Genomic DNA, 16,387 nt, shown 5'->3' with positions numbered 1-16,387 from the left:
TGAGATCATAAGGATCTAAACAAGGCCCATAAAGCTCTAACGAAAGGAAAGAAGAGAGACCCATTCTGGCTCTGATTCCCACGTCTCTCAAACTGTCTAGTGGCACTAATTTAAATGAGAACAACAGAACCAAGATCTTGTTTAGGTCCATTTTTTTTATTTTGCTAAGGTAACACTTTCTTTTGTATTTGATAATCAGTATCTAATTATGGACTAACTAGGTTCAAAACATTCGTCTTGTAAATTACAGATAAACTTTGAATTAATTATTTTTTATCTATATTTAATACTCTACGCATGTGCCGCAAGATTTGATGTGATGGAGAATTTTGAAAAGTTTTTTGATTTTGAGTGTAACTAAACAAAACCCAAATATTCTATCCGAGCACACCGTCATTTTGTCATTGTTTTCTAGCGAACGAAACTCCAACTAAAGCTATATTAAGAGCTCACTGCTTGAAGCAGGTTAGAGGAAGTTGATGACTGTGGGGCCCACATGCCATTGAGTGGGGAAATTTTGGACGATTTGAAAATACAACGATCTGAAAATGGGTCCAATATCATTTGAAGTGTAGAAAATAGCATGAATTGGGTATAGAATAATTATAACGGCAAGTTTCTAAAATAGATGAATAGTAATACAGAATTACTTGGAAACATGAAAATTATAATGGCATGGATCAAATAATCTCAGATTTTTCTTTTTGGAATCTAACCGGTTCAATTTCATCACATGCTCCCTCGTCCCAAGGCCAAAATACTTACGTTGGATTCTATTTCTCTCTACCTCGTTGTTGTTTTCTATGCACAATACCTTTCTAGTTTTCTTTAATTCCCATGTCTAAACTTAAAGCGTTTTTTTTATATTTTAGAACGGTTTTCCTTAATTTCGTGTCCAAACCTAAAACGTGTGGGACGGAAGGAATAATAAAGTTACTGTTTAAGTTGTCCTTGTGCTAAGAAAAAAAAATCAAAAAATTGAATAAAAAAAATCAAAAAATACGTGGATTTCCTAAACCAAAGGGCTCCGGATTCGGGAACCAAAACGGAGAGACGATCGCTTTAGGATTCGCGCGAGCACGATCAGCGCCCACCCACCAAGAGCCAGGCCTCGCCGTCTCTTACCGCAGAGGCGAATTCATTTACCGACGCGGCGACTCCGATCACCCACCACCGCTGCCCGCCGTCCTCCTCTGACGCCGCCGGCGCCGGGGCTAGCCCGTCGGGGAGCCATGTCGCGGTCCTTGAGCATGAGGGGGAGCATGAGGTCGCGCCGCGACCTGCCTCCTCCCGAGAAGGTGAGGGATCCCCTCTCCCCGTTCATCCCTTCCCTCCCTCCCTCGAGCTTCTGCTCGGGCCCCGCGGGTGAGGTGAGCGCGCCCGCATTAATGTGAGCGATCGTGTCTTTCGGGCGTGTGCGCGATGGGCGAGTTGGATCTCGGGGAACCAACGTCTGCGCCTCCGGGGCATGGCCTCTCATGGCCAATTTGTTGGAACTAGGGTTGCTGAAGACCTCCAATGCACGGCTGCGCCGGCAAGCGTTCGAGAGGACGAAAATTCAATGATGGTGTTGAGTTTCGCCTGGTTCAATCTAGTTGTCTGCACAAGGGATGCTGTCCACTTTTCTCGTTTTTTCATTTATATATAAAAAAGGAAGCAACAAGTAGTCCTGTATATAATAATAAGATCTCAACGCTGATGCTTTTATCACCAGAAGAATTACCATATCATAGCAACCTAACAACCATATTTGATGATTTCTCTTCCCCAAGCTTGGCACCATTTACTTGAACAAAACTAAGCACAGTTTTTACCTCGAAACCAGAATTCTTTTATGCAATTTCCTCTATAAACTCTGAAAGTTTCTTTAGTATTACCCTTTTCGGTTCTCTTCCCTAGTGAAATTTCTGTAGCTACAGAAGGCAGTCATTATCCATTAAAAAAAACTCGACCTGCGGGGGGTAAGACAGTCCCCGGGCATTGCATTAAGAAGAAGACCTTCTCATGCAGCTCGAGAAAACCCCCGAACCCTTGCCCCACCCATACACAGCGGCACCGTAGCCCATGTGATGTACGACCATGACCGGGACCGGGCCTTAGACCTGTGCTTTGGCATGGGACAGATGAGGGGATTTTTTTAACCTTAGCCTAAAAATTCGCTCCCACGGGGAGTCGAACCCAGGACCTAAGGAGTGCTGCCAGGTTCCTCTAACCAACTGGACTAGAGGCCCTTTGGCCATTATCCATTAAGAGGGTAGAAGCATTTTGTAAAACAATTCAATGGTGTAAATATTCATGAGTAGCTTGTGTGTTTTGACTAATGAGCCTTAGGTTGGAGAGTGAATGTATTTATCAACAAAACCTTGCCCTATCTGCTTAAAAGTATTTCACTGCACCCTTTTAGCATTAGCTGTTATGCGAGCTTGTGCTTCCTTGGCAGCATTAAGTTGTATCTTAGGCACATATCCTGTAGAATTTTACTCAATTAATTAATAATTGTGAATTATGTGTCTCAGACAATTGAAAGGCTTGAGAGTATGGTGGATGGAGGAAATTTCTATGAAGCTCAACAAATGTACAAGTCAACCAGTGCAAGGTATATGTATATTGTTTAACTTAATAACAATTGGTTGGCTCCCTTTGTTCCTCTATTGCACAATTTCAACAGCCTTAGTTTTAGTCCATTTAAAAGTTTCTTATTACATGATGGAGATCAACCTTCCACACCATTATTATTACTTAAAGTTGACTTCATCAGCAAGAGCTGGATCAGTTTGTGATTTGTTATTAGTTTGTCTTATATAACATCTTAAAGGTGCTCATGTCAGGTCATAGCTATATAGCATTTCACATAAAAGAAAGAACAAAGACTTTGCATTGTGAACAAATGTTATTCATACACGAAGTGCACATGTTTCTTTTCTTTTTATAATAAATGCACATGTTTCTTAAGCCAGAAGGATAGTGCAGATTCGGTTGGGTAATTTAGAAAAGAATTTTATTTGAAGATGTAATTTGTTTACTAACAAGATTCAACAGGGTGCAAAACAGTGCAGTTGTCAAGGATCAAAATTTATCAGATAATTAGAAAATTAAATACCTGAGAATTATGTGTAAAATTTTACCAGAATTAGCCAGGGGAGAATGTAGTCTCAGGGATCACAATATAACAATAATTAGTAGATCATCTTAACTTGTTCTGGCACATCTTTTGTAGGTATATTACTGCTCAGAAGTATTCAGAAGCCTTGGACATCCTTCAATCAGGCGCTTTGGTACAATTGAAGCATGGGCAGGTTACTTTCTTGTGATGTACAAGTGCAAGTTAACAAATATTGTTAGCAGCTGATGTCATCCATCAATTTATACCAAGAATATTCATTGATTCAATCTCATTATGAGTTTTCCTAATTTTTATGTAGGCGTTACCCAACTATACATTTTTCTTGACATTATTCCATTTAGGGGCTGCAGAACCAAAAAGGAAAAAACAGTTTTTTTTTATGCATGCAGTTGCTTCCTCTGCATCAAGCTTCTATTTTTTCCTGTTTTATCTGTCCTTTTTGTTGCACTCCTGAAATAATTTATAAACCAGACTCTACAAATGTGCATTCCATTTTGCTCTTTAATTGCAAACAGATGTTATGGTAGCAGGCTACTGGCTATCTTCCTGTACATAGCAAGGTGCTTTGGATTTTCTGGACAAATGGTAGTGCACTAGTTTGCTGTTATCTGCTTATGTACTTGTGTCAACCTGAATTGCATGTGGACCCAATCCATGGTAGAAGCCACATTGCAGCAGCATGTAGATCTTGAAATCCTTCCATTTTTCCTTACGGGTGAAAGATTCTGATGTCTTTATATTATTATCAACAATTCCAGGTTACCTGTGGTGGTGAACTTGCTGTCCTCTTTGTTGAAACCCTCATCACAGGAGAGTTTCCATATAGTGAACAAATTTTTGGTCAGTTTTCTTATTTTATAAAGCAGCACAGTACATAATTTCTTTCTACTGATCATCCAAATACTTCCTATTGTTTCAGTTTGTTTTCCCTTGAATTATCTAGCCAATCCATTTGTACAGTATATCATTTTTTAGTTACTCCTAGCTTGTCTGTTGTGCAAAAAGAAAAATATGGAAGAGCCTAAAATTGTTGAAAGCAGTGACCCCTAGTGCTAGATATGATTTTAGCATATATAGTTCTCTTCTTTTTTCTCTTTACATACAGAAAGTCTCATTGATCCCCTTATGGTTCTGCATGAACTAATAAAACAGTCCCCTTTTATTAAATTGATGCATGCAATAAGTTTGGCTGATACATTTTGTGATAGTAACTATATTGTGTAACATTAGATCGTATCAGAAAGATGTATGAGGCATTCCCAAGGATAACTGTTCCACATTTCCTTGGAGATGACTATGATGATGAGGGGCATCAATTATCTGAAGCTATTTCTGCTGCCAAAGTACGTGCAGAGAGTTGTTCATCATTCCTGAAAGCTGCAATCAGGTAGGGTTACACTAATTTTATTAAATGCAAGTAACAATAAACAAATGTTTGCCATTAAAGCATCAAATTGTTTCCAAACTTATTATGTGCATAACCTAGCGGATAACATCAATGAGTTATTGAGATTATAGTGATAGGGTCATGCATGGTTCTGACTCATTTGCTCTCATTTCATATGAAAAATCAAATTTATCTGATTGATCAAGTCAAAAGGTAAAGATAATTTTCCATAATATTGCTCTCATTTCACGTCTTCTATTGAGACTTTAAATAGTTGATCATAATGTTGTGGTTTCTAGAGTTGGTCATGCTGTTATCTCAAGATGAAATATTGAAATGTGGCTTATGCTAAAATGTTGTGTGGTTTTGACAATGCAATGTGAATTACTATAGCTACTTCTGTGCTTACTCTGTTACTGAGCTTTGTGATGGTTCTCCCCCTTATCAAGGTGCTGTCTTCATACGGCACTAATAATGTGCTATTTATGTTTTGAGGTGGTCTGCTGAGTTTGGGACATCAAGAAATGGTTCTCCTGAGCTGCACGTTATGTTAGCAGAATACATATATTCAGAATCTCCAGAGACGGTAACTTGCTATAATTCGTTGGCTCATAAGAATGTGGATGTCTTCTATGGTTTTTTTTTTTTTTTTTTTTTTTTTTTTTTTTTTTTTTTGCGAATTTGGATGTCTTCTATGTTGAAGCTGCAGTTTTTATATGACTCACTACTGTTGTTACTAGTTTAGTGCTTTTGTGGTTTTTCTCCAAGGTTTAATGTTTAGTACCTTGATTGCAGGACATGACTAAAGTCTCAAGTCATTTTGTACGTGGAAATGATCCAAAAAAGTTCGCTTCTATGCTTGTGAACTTTATGAGCAAGGTACCTGTTTTGGTCTTAAAAAATAAGTTTACATAGTGTGATCCTCTAATCCTTTTTGCTGTGATATGCAGTGTTACCCTGGTGAAGATGATACTGCAATTGCACGTGGGGTCCTAATGTAAGATATCCTTCCATAATTGTTCTTGGGGTTGGGAGGATATCCTTTCCATGTATGAGTGCAGATCTTCAGTGTATTGCATTGCAGGATAATTGTTTCTGTTATATTTGCAGTATTAGGTAGAGGTTAGCTAGACCATAATTAGAAACTGAACCTAGTTCATTTGGTGGGAGTTGTGGGTGTACACTCCGTCACTCCCAGCACCCACACAGGTTTGGGTTGTCTCCAACTTGAATTTGTTTGTCTATTTTTTATATTTACAATGACACCTAGTTCTTCATAGGTTGGTTGAGTTTTTTTTAATTAATTGGTACATGATAACAACACTACCTAGTTGCCCTAAAAAAATAACAACACTACCTAGGTTAGATTGTCTTGATTAAATATCCTGACATGTGATCCACGAATTCCCTTTGGCTTGTATCGAATACAGACAGTAGCATACCTCAAAGTAAAACTAGACGGTTCTTTGGTGGGATTCAAGTATATACTGTTCTTGGGTAGAGATATTCTGTTTCCTGACATAATATTCATTCCGTAAGGTACCTATCTCAAGAGAACCTGAGAGATGCAAATTTACTTATGGATGAGATGAAGGAACAACTAAAATCTGCTAATTCGGATTTTCCGAAAACAGATTTGATTCAGTTCATCAAGTATCTTTTACCAACGTAAGTTTGTCCTATTCTTTCTAGATCTTTTTTTCATCGTAAGAATGTTCTCTCTTTCAGACTGGACAAATTGTTGCAGGACAAGTATTGCATTTTTTTCTCGAAAACGCAGGAGAGCTGCACTTCATTATATTAAGAAGATAAAAGGGCAAGAGCCCAAACAATCCCACACACACCTGACACACCACACACGCCCCAATAAAATGCTACATTCGCGTCCGTGAGAAAACACACAAGGTGACCACTACTAGGCTAAACATTTCTGACTACCGGGGAGGAGGGCAGTCAAGAATGATAGCCCGCCGGCTATGATCAGAGGGCCAGCAAGGTTTGGGGCTGCTCCATCAAAGACACATTGCGATGGTTCCATATATTCCAAGCTCTGAGCATAACAAGAGAATTAATTCCTTGCCTTATCAACCATCAGCAGTGCTGCTAGCCTTCTCCCACCAAAGCATGGAAGGATAATTAAGCTGAGGGGACAAAGTATTGCAATTTTGCATAAATAGTTTTGAATTGTCAACTTCAAAATGAGTAGATTGCCTAATTTTGTGTGATCTTCCAACCTAAGGTTCGTGTCTTGCTCTTGATTAGTTAATTTAAAACAATCAGTAACAATTTAACTGATATGTTGATGTCCTGGTCTCTTTAAGAAAAGGCCTAATTAAGGACTGTGGATATAATATACGTTTCTTGTGAATAGTTATGATCAAAGGCAAATTTTGTTTTTATTTTGATGTATTCAAGACCGCAAAGTAAGTTAATATGCCAATTGGACCGGTGTAGCTTCTCTTTCTTTTCTTTTAGAATAGTTTCAGTTTTCTCTTGACAACTTCATGGTGAGCTTTGGTTAATGTTGTTTTTGGTTTAGTTCAAACTGTTAGGTTTGTTTAATGATTTGCTACTGTGTCATGCTGAAGCATATAATAGTATCTCAGGGGTTATATTTGAATGCCAGTATCACAAATCACTGACATTTGCTCTCTTCTGTGGTATGTTGTCCCATACTAAGAGATCAATAATTCGTTGGTGTCCCAGGGTTTAGGCCAACATATAGTTATGCCAACATGCTGCAGTGGTTCAAAAATCATCACACAATCTTGTATGTCGTGCACAAGTTAAGTAAACATGCAAAAATTTAATCTCAAATTTGTCTTCATGTCGACATTAAAGAAACATGTGTTTTTTAGGTGAAAGACAGTAGGGAAGTCACTATGTGCATTTATTTAAAAGGAAGAACCAAAGTTGCACAAAAAGAGAGACAACCTGTGTTTTAAGGCCAAAACATGCCCGCCGCCACCTGGGAAAGACCGAGAGAGAGGCAGAGGATGCGGACAGAGGGGGCTAGAAAAGTATGGAAGGGAGCAGAGTGGACGGGGAGGATTCTGAAACCGAGTATATATTGGCCACCGTGTGATTTGGACGGAACACGCACGGTTATCGTATTACAGGGAAACATAGGATAGTGAATTCCAAACTATTTTAAAAACACTACTGTCAGCACGTGATCAACAGTGCCAGATTGACTGCTCTTTTATTTGATTCTTGACATCTAGGACGAATTTGAAACTGAATTATTGTAGCTATACTTAACTTTATGTGCACTGCATACATTATTCCTTTGATGATTTTTTGAAATATTGCTGCACGATAAATTTCACTATTGGGGATGCTCATGCCCTGTATACAAAATCTGCACTATTAAGAGATTTTCTAGGTATTTTCTTTATGACAAACCGGTCCTGCACTTTGAACATATTAATGTCACCATATATGTTTGAAATAATCTTAATGGAACATTTCATGTTGTTTCAACTTCGGTTAGTTGATTATGTCATGGAATATATTATTGTTTCCAGCACTCTAGTATTTGTAACATGTGACACTGTTTACAGGCTTGAGAGAGATGCTTACCCTCTTTTTAGGACACTTCGACAGAAGTATAAAACAAGTACAGATCGTGACCCTGTGTTTCAGGAGGTAATGCCGTTTCTCAAATATTTTGTTTTTTTGAGCATAAAATACAGCAGGGGAAACCCCCACTGTGAGATTTTATAAAGAATTAGGATATCTGTTTAGCATCACATGGCATCTTTTACGACTGTAGCCATGAATTTGACCGGAACCCAGGATAACATTTAAAAAATCTGGAAAAAATATTGGTAATAATTTCATAAAAGATTATTTTAGATCCTGTAGGAATCTGTTGAAAGTTAGCTGTATTGCTGGAACCAACTTGCTATCATAGTATCATTTCAAAACTAGAAAATTTGCAAACTTTGGCAGCTTATGAGATTGCATGGTTGCATTTTGCAGTTACTGGACGAAATAGCTGCAAAATTTTACAATATACAGCGCCAGAACCCTTTAGAAGGACTTTTCAGTGAAATGTTCAAGGTAAGCCTTGTCTTGTCTTGCCATAATTCTGCAGGCAGCGGGCACTAGCTGGTTTAGTTAAAGATGGGCATGGTTTGGTTCAGCCTGTCAGTTCATCAAACCAAACCATAATATGTATCCAAATGGGGCCCTCTTCTGACCCAGATAGCAGCTTAGGGTCTATGGATCGGAAGCCATGTAACCAAAGGACCAAGAAGTTCGAACCATCCCTTTGTTCGGCAGCCGAGCCATGCGCCGTCCCATTCCGGCATTCTCTCCTGAATTGCCTCAACGTTGTCCCCAGCGAATCCCCAGTCTCTGGCTGCCGACGAAGACCTTGGTCTGCAGGCCAACCTTGATGCGGCCAATGGCGCGCGTCATGTCATGATCTTGCGCGTGAGTTCTCGCCATGGCGTGGACTCGTGGTTGAAGAGCGCGTTGTTGCCCGAAGATGTGGTATGCCTCGCGGTAGTTGACGGTGTAACACTGCGTCGCGACCTTGGTGGTGGCATAGCGGGAGCGTGGGTGGAACAATGTGTCTTTGCTCTGTGGCGGCGGCGTGGTTGTGTGGAGCCAGACATCTCAATGTGGTGGCATGGTATGACATTGACGGTGTAGTTCGGGATCTTGAAGGCAACGCAGACATGTGACTGTGTGGCAAGGTTGTAGACCTCATCGGGGGAGATGGAATCGAGCGTGCAGCAGAGGAAGGAATCGAAGAGGTTGGCATAGTGTATCTGTGCTCCAGTTGCTGCTGTGTGTTGAAGTTGGAGGAGCGGCGCGGTGCACAGACGGACCTGGTGGCGAGCCTGGTGATCTTGGGGGCATCTCGGCGTCGACGCTGCTGGGGCTGGACCGCTGGAGGACCTGGACTTGGCGCCAGGAATGCAGCGAGCCCACTCACGAACAAGATCCATCCATCCTCTTTCTTCTACTACCTCTCTCATGGCAAAGCGTTGTTGCCTGCGACCCATAATTTCCATTGGGGCTCAAGGGATTGGCAGCTAATAGAAATGGAGCAACCGGTGCCCCTACACTCATTAGATGGATGGGTGGTTCTGCTATGGTTCGCTCCATGGATCAACCATCCCCCATCTTTAGTTTTAGCAATTTTTCTAGTTGGTGTGTGGCACCAGCTAGGCATCAGTAAATCTAGTTAAAATATAAAACATCAAATTCAGTGGTTAGTGGAGGCCACAGGATGATAACGCCTGATTTGAGGTCCAAGACTACTAGATTTACTGATGTTATCCTCTACTTTCTGCAGATATAATGCACGAGAAAAGAATTTTGTGTCGATGCTTTCGTCTAAACCATTGGCTGGAATAATACAATTGCTGCCACGGCAGCTCATGATCAACAAAGGTGCTTGCTCAACTATGAATGTCCAAGGCCATATAGTTGGGATCATACTGCATGAAGATATATACTTAACTCTGCAGCAAAATGGTCAATTAGTCTCAGATTGTTACTGAGCATGTGTAACTAATTTTGTTTTCTATTACTTGTTTGTCTTTGTTGTCCTTGCCCTCGATTGTTACTGAGCATGTGTAACTGATTTTTTTTCTTCTATTACTTGTTTCACCTTGTTGTCCTTGCCCTGTTCACTTTTGGAGATGTGTCTTTTGTAACCCACTGATCAAAATGATAACCTATATATTCATTGATTTTACTATATGGTGTTATCAGTAAACTTAATTGAATCCTTGATGATTAGGAGGAAGAGCACTTAGATACATAGCTTTTGCCCTCTATTGTGTAAGACATACTTAGATTAGATCTTTGGTCTTGCTCAAAAGCAAAAATGTTTTGGCTTTTCCAGATACATAGCTTTTGCTATGCACTTAGATATATACTATGTTTATTGATACATAGTAAAAGCAATGTATCTAGAAAAGTCAAAACATCTTACAAATTTAGAACGGAGGAGAATAGTTTTTTTAATCACATGAAACCATACAATGTTTTTTTCATTGACATTGTGCTAAGTTTATTCTGCATGCATTTCAATTCACTTTTAACATTGTACCACCAAGGCACCAAATAATGTGTTTGGTTTGTCCAAATGGGTGAGGTATGCAGCTGGGTATAGCATTAAACTAAAACTATTAAAAATGTTGATAGGGGCTTGAGCTCTGTGTTGGTCAATATTATGGTCAATCAGAATGAGCTAGTTTTTGACAGATGTAAGCAAAATCTTATTTACATGTACTATTCAGGGAAGCATATTATTGGTTTGGGATTTTGGGTTCTGTTGCAATGAAATGACGACCAAACAGAGACCTTGACTGGTTAGAGTCAACAATGACACTATTGTAACGATCGCGACTATGCATCTCTTTCCATTATTAGAGCATCTCTAAGAGTCTTTTTAAAGTTTATTTTCTAAATTATCATTGGAAAGTCATTTGCATAGAAATCAATTTCTATATCTTTTTACCCTTTAATAGTTTTTCTATATCTTATCTGCATTCTAGAGAGCTATTCTAGTTTTCCATCATTGGCTAACGAGAAATTCAAAATAGAAGACGGATCTTTTTAGATATATGCGATTATTAAAGAGTTTGTTGGACGGTATTCGTTATCAAAATCTTTGTTCCTAGCAATTAGAAAAGATTTAGAGAGTCTTCCCAGAGTTGCTTAGCTTCTCCAGTGCAAGATGAAATGACACATTGGTTTTGACTTTGGGCTCATGACGGTCAAATTAAGGCTTCAATTCCTTAAGTATAGGAATTTTGTAGGAATGCTGCCGGCCACTCATCTGTTTTCTAATCAGCTTCTATCTTCTGTTCCATCCAATTCCGTGTTCTAAAGGGGGTCTTTTTTATATATATAATAAAGGGGGTCTTAGTTTTGGTTTTCACAGCAAAAACGCAGAAACAGAAAATTAATCCCGTGTTGTAAAGGGGCGGGGGGGGGGGGGGGGGGGGGGGCCTAATTAAAGGAGATGGTGACTTCTGCATATGCCGATCATTAGAGCAACAACTTACACATATCTTACCACGATTCGATCATAGGTAATCCAGTCTTGGTAGATCCTCTTTATTAATATATATATATTTGTTTTGTTGCTATTGCCTTCACTCGTTACATCTTATATTACTCCAAACTACTAAATATATAAGGTATAGTACTGAAAACGCACACTGTAACGACTGTACCACCCCACTGCATCATCTCACTGTCGTCTAATTAAACAGCTATTAAGACCTTTATTTTGTTTCGTAATATAATTCGGCGAGATATATGTATATATAGTTCGCGTCGTCGACCGACCATGCATTAATTATATGCATTGTTGTTTAGCTTCCAAGAAGAGCCAGCAGGAAGCTCCTGTAGTCCCCCGAGGTTTCCTTGGCGATGGCCTGTTCCAAGGTGCACGACGCCCTCTTCTGGAACGCGGCGCAGATGGCTCCCATGTCGTCCTTCTCCGCGTGCACCACCACCACCCTGGTCAGGCTATCCTCGTCGGTCCCCGCAGACTCGCGCGTCGCGTGCCTCAGCACCTGCGGGCATTCGTGCTCAATTCATCTCAGAATCGATCTTTTCAGACAACAGTAATATGGCAAACAATAACCGGCGATCGTCATCGTCGACGACCGCCGCCGCCGGCACCTCACCTTGGCGAAGTACTTGCTGGGATCCGCGACGCACCGCGCCGCCGTCCGCAGCGCGCGGGGGTACCCCGTGGGGTCGTCGCCACGCGGCAGCGCCTTGGTGACGCTGCTCCGGTGCTCGTCCTTGAAGCAGGCGAACGTGGCCCTGAGCTGCGCCTTGCTCCTGGTGCCCACCACCCTGATGAGCTCGTCGTGCCCACCCGCCGCCCCGCCGCCGCCGTTCCGCACGGCCTCGTGCACGATCTTCGCCTCTGACCGCGCTAGCTCCATGTCCACGTTGTCGTCGCCGTCGTACCTGTACGTGCTCACCACGGCGAGCAGGAGCTGCACGACGATCCAAGGATGCATGCATGTCAATCTAGCTAAATGGGGGAAAAAAAATCAAAGTGTACATACAGTGCGAAGGTTGCCCGTGGCACGAGCGGCGACGTCTTCTTCCAGGGAGCGCTTGTAGAGGGCATGGTAGGCCTTCTTGACGGCGACGAGCTCCGCGGCGGAGTTGTTGGCGCACGCGATCTCGACGAGGACAGGGTACTCCTCCTGGATGCATTCCGTGGCGGCGTTCGCCATCACAGCCTGCCTCTCGGCGGGGTCAAGCATCCAGTGGTACACTGCTCTCTGCACAAACGCCAATGCATTACCGGTCACCGGTCAGGCGAACTGACTGAAGGGCTGTTTGGTACAGCTCACAACAGCTTCATGAGCTGTTGTGAGCTGTTATTTTTTGCCAAACACTTATTTCCAAAACAGCTTTATGGGTGAAGTTGTTTTTTCCCCTCTTCTCACAAAAACATAAGTTGGATGCAGCTGAAAAAAGTAGCTTATTGTAGTTTCTCCCTCATTTCTCTCTCTCAACTATGCATGAAGTAGTTGGTGAAGCTATTTTGCCAAACACTTTTTCCAAAACAGCTTAACTTCATCTAGAAAAGTCACTCATGAAACTATTTTCTAAAAAAAAGCTTTACTAGTGAAGTTGAGCTGTGCCAAACAAGTCCTGAAACTGACAAAAATAAGCTCATCGATCAGGAGCCTGCAGGAGGGCAAATGCATGCAGACTAGCTAATCTGAACCTCGAAATCGCCGGAGAGCTCAGAGTGCAGGCGCTGGATTAGGCTCTCGCTGTACTTGTGTTCGTACTCCAGCGCGATCTGCTTCCTCTGAGTGGCGTCGCGGTGAGCTAGGATGGATATCACTGCCTGCTCGTCGGTGCCCCATCCTGAATGAACCACAAATGTTTGAGCATGTTAGACTACGCGCTACAGTCAAGAAGATCAGGGTTCAGGAGAAGCAGTAACCTTGGAAAGCCTTCAAGAGAGCAGCGGCATCTTCAGCAGGAGAAGGGACAACTCGAGGAACAGTAATGGTTGCCATTTGTTTTGTTTTTTTTTTCACGACGTTCTCTAATTTCCTTTTTTCTCCAGATTGGTTTGTTAATCACCGCAACCCCCTGGTATTTATGGAGATGATATCTGACCGTTTGCTAGTGGGCATTGAATTGAAACCTTAAAGAAATCGCATGGTAATAATCCAGCGTTACTCCGTTTCTTCCAGTTAGTTTTAAGAAATCGCATGGTGAGGTTCAAAATTTGATGCCTGTGGGTTTCAAAATCTAATGCCTCATTATATTAAACAAATAACTCCTTCCAGCGTCTTTCGCAAGGAAACTGCTTATACATATGGAACAGTTAGTTCTAACCTCCAGTTCTTCAGACATGAACTGAATCCTCGTCGCTCATGTAATATTATGATGTTGTAATGAGCTGATGCACAGTCTGCAGAGCACATGTATGAATGTGATCAAAGGTGACTAGTTGACTGAAATCAGCAGCAACCTGACAGACAGCAACGATGATGCACCGAAACGAAGTAAAACAAAATTTTCTTTTTTTTAGCAGAAGTAAAAACAAAAATTCTTTTTTTTTCTGAGGTGAGTAAAACAAAATTTCGGAAAAATATGTGATCTTTAACTAAGGTGGGCCGCACCGGACCGACCGGGCCGAGCTTCACCATGCCGGCCAACGCAACGGACGACGACGAGGCCTTGCGATCGATGCGTGTACGGGCCCGCACGGCCCATCAACCGCCAAAAACGTGGTAGGCAAAAAAAAAAAAAAAAACAGCCCAGGTGGCTGCACGACACCTTTTCAGCGGCACACCTTTCCGGCTTTCGTCCCTGACGTCGGCAGCCGAGCGACCTGCTGCCGCGATGCTCCCCACCTGGCCACCTGTCCCTCGTGATGGCGCGTGACCGCTCGCTCGCTGTCTACTCTGGCACCACCGCACCGCTAGCCCCGCATGGCATGGACCCGTCGTCGGGGCAAGGACAAGGAGGCACCACCGCCTTTTGCCGAGACAATGCAAGCACCTTGTCTGACGACTGGAGGATAGATGTACCCACAGCACCTGAGCGCCGCTGATGTGTGATCGATGACGACCGTACAAAAGCAAGGTGGAGTGATACAACGACGACAGCGAATTTGGGAAAAAAAAGGAAATTACTCACCTCCTCCTAGGTTGCTACTTCTCGCGCGGCAGGTCTGGTACGCGCTGCTGCATCCGCTGCAGCTTGATATTCTCATACCGGCAATCGGCGATGGAGATGATGTTGCTTCGTGGTGGCTCTAACAGAGAATGCGCATTAACAGCAGAGAAATGAAGTTTTTCGATTCATTGCTGCTCTTGATTGCCTGGTGTCTCTGGAAAGAGAGGAACGCGCGTGTGTCTGGCAGGGCGTCGGCAAACGTCGATGGTGTTGTCAAGAGCTTGTTGAGGGAGAGCAAGGACTAGGCGCTGGGGGGTTCCGGCCGTTCGCTAAGCTCAATGAACTTTGATCGCGCCGTTTGAGCTCCATGTAATTGTCTTTTCAGGTTTTGACAATAGTTTAGGGGTTCGTCGATCTTGGTTTGGTAGCCCCTCGCCACCTAATTTGGGTCATTGTACCTTATTTCTTCACCTCTTAATGAAATACGGGTTCAACCCGCTCGCGAAAAAAAATGTGGCGTATAATAAGACTTTCTTTGGTTTGATTGGCACGAGAAGAAACCGATCGCGATACAACAAAGGGTTTTCTTATAGGATTTTTAAAGTTGTAAAATTGAGATTAGCGATGATTTGGTTTGGGTTGCACTATAGTCTTGTGCCTATCAAAGAGCTCAGGCCTTAATCTTCCAAAGATGCTTACAGGAGTAACGTCAAATTCAAAGATATTGATAGTGCCAGAAAGTAAAAGAGTAAGTTAGATGGTCGTCTGTGTTGATATATGTATAAGCGCTTATGTCAGTACTAAAATAAAAGAGTATACAATACGACACATCGAAAAATGATGAAGGATGACACATAAAATGATAGAGGGGGTGAGAAGGTGCAAGAGTTGGTTAGATTGTCGGGATACGTGTAAACAAGAGTCGGTTGATCCAACTCAATTGAGCGGAGCTAGCTAGGGTTTTGAACATCGACTTTCACGTTCCTCTTCTTTAATTTGTCTGAGCGTTGCTACCTTTTTGTCGCATAAAGATAGATATTTTCTAGCCTATATGAGCGTATTTTGGATTCTTCGACGTTTCGAACAGAGCCTTTGTAAAGGTGACCGTTACGTTACTTCCTCCCAACTGATGGGACGTTATGTATGGTATATCTAGTTGTTCGGTACCGACCAAATTTAGAAACTAGTTGTTTAGCATGTAACCTTAGTATATTCCTCTCTCAAATGTGATTTGTAACGACGGTAGCCTATCCTGAATCCACACAAGCCCAAGATCTACCATGCCATAATACTGCCCACCTGTGACTAGGGGCGAAGCCACGTTGAGTTTGGGTGGTGCACGGGCACCAGGTAAGAAAAAATATTTAGTACTAAGTAGCTTATTCTAACCATATAAATCAGTTAAAAGTAGGCATGTTTCTACACTGCTGTTAACGTTGTGTACCACCATAAACACATCGTCAAGCAACTCAAATAAAACCGTGGACACAAATGCTCATACAGTGGGGGTGCCCGTTAGGCGTTAGCCACCAGCATCATCATCCATGGTCAGCCAAAGGCCGCAGTAGCTAATCCAAAGTGTTTTCGTTTTTCTTTTTGTTTTAGGGCACTCACAATGCAAGACTCTATCACAGAGTCCAAGACAATTAACTACATATTATTTATGGTATTTTGCTGATGTGGCAATATATTTATTGAAGAAAGAGGTAGAAAAAATAAGACTCTAAGTCTTA

The 16,387-nt window shown here is 41.9% G+C and overlaps 2 protein-coding genes across 3 annotated transcripts; one reads left to right on the top strand and one right to left on the bottom strand.

The window, feature by feature from the left end:
• Nucleotides 1,097-10,239, top strand: LOC8075102 (Golgi to ER traffic protein 4 homolog). 2 transcript variants are annotated; one of them, XM_002457245.2, is made up of 12 exons: nucleotides 1,097-1,298; nucleotides 2,517-2,596; nucleotides 3,218-3,296; nucleotides 3,883-3,964; nucleotides 4,355-4,511; nucleotides 5,007-5,097; nucleotides 5,307-5,390; nucleotides 5,462-5,508; nucleotides 6,051-6,179; nucleotides 8,075-8,159; nucleotides 8,496-8,576; nucleotides 9,823-10,239. In XM_002457245.2, the coding sequence occupies exons 1-12, from the start codon at nucleotides 1,233-1,235 to the stop codon at nucleotides 9,826-9,828; spliced, it is 987 nt and encodes a 328-aa protein (XP_002457290.1). In that variant the 5' UTR covers nucleotides 1,097-1,232; the 3' UTR covers nucleotides 9,829-10,239. The 2 variants fall into 2 exon arrangements, with proteins under 2 accessions (XP_002457290.1, XP_021313391.1); XM_021457716.1 differs by lacking the exon at nucleotides 8,496-8,576 and having other exon boundaries at nucleotides 1,100-1,298.
• LOC8056573 (annexin-like protein RJ4) lies at nucleotides 11,772-13,543 on the bottom strand. The gene is made up of 5 exons (XM_002455096.2): nucleotides 13,468-13,543; nucleotides 13,243-13,388; nucleotides 12,569-12,790; nucleotides 12,176-12,496; nucleotides 11,772-12,061 (listed from the first exon to the last, which is right to left on the bottom strand). The coding sequence occupies exons 1-5, from the start codon at nucleotides 13,541-13,543 to the stop codon at nucleotides 11,858-11,860; spliced, it is 969 nt and encodes a 322-aa protein (XP_002455141.1). The 3' UTR covers nucleotides 11,772-11,857.

Source organism: Sorghum bicolor, chromosome 3 (assembly GCF_000003195.3).
Source record: "Sorghum bicolor cultivar BTx623 chromosome 3, Sorghum_bicolor_NCBIv3, whole genome shotgun sequence".
Taxonomy (NCBI): Eukaryota; Viridiplantae; Streptophyta; class Magnoliopsida; order Poales; family Poaceae; genus Sorghum; species Sorghum bicolor.
This window is presented reverse-complemented; position numbering and strand designations above follow the sequence as displayed.

Coding starts and splice junctions, on each gene's coding strand:
- LOC8075102 (XM_002457245.2), top strand. CDS start 1,233: ATGTCGCGGTCCTTGAGCATGAGGGGGAGCATGAGGTCGCGCCGCGAC. Junction 3,297..3,882: donor TACAATTGAAGCATGGGCAG/GTTACTTTCTTG, acceptor CAACAATTCCAG/GTTACCTGTGGTGGTGAACT. Junction 5,098..5,306: donor ATTCAGAATCTCCAGAGACG/GTAACTTGCTAT, acceptor CCTTGATTGCAG/GACATGACTAAAGTCTCAAG.
- LOC8056573 (XM_002455096.2), bottom strand. CDS start 13,543: ATGGCAACCATTACTGTTCCTCGAGTTGTCCCTTCTCCTGCTGAAGAT. Junction 12,497..12,568: donor CCACGGGCAACCTTCGCACT/GTATGTACACTT, acceptor ATCGTCGTGCAG/CTCCTGCTCGCCGTGGTGAG. Junction 12,062..12,175: donor CCAGCAAGTACTTCGCCAAG/GTGAGGTGCCGG, acceptor GAATGCCCGCAG/GTGCTGAGGCACGCGACGCG.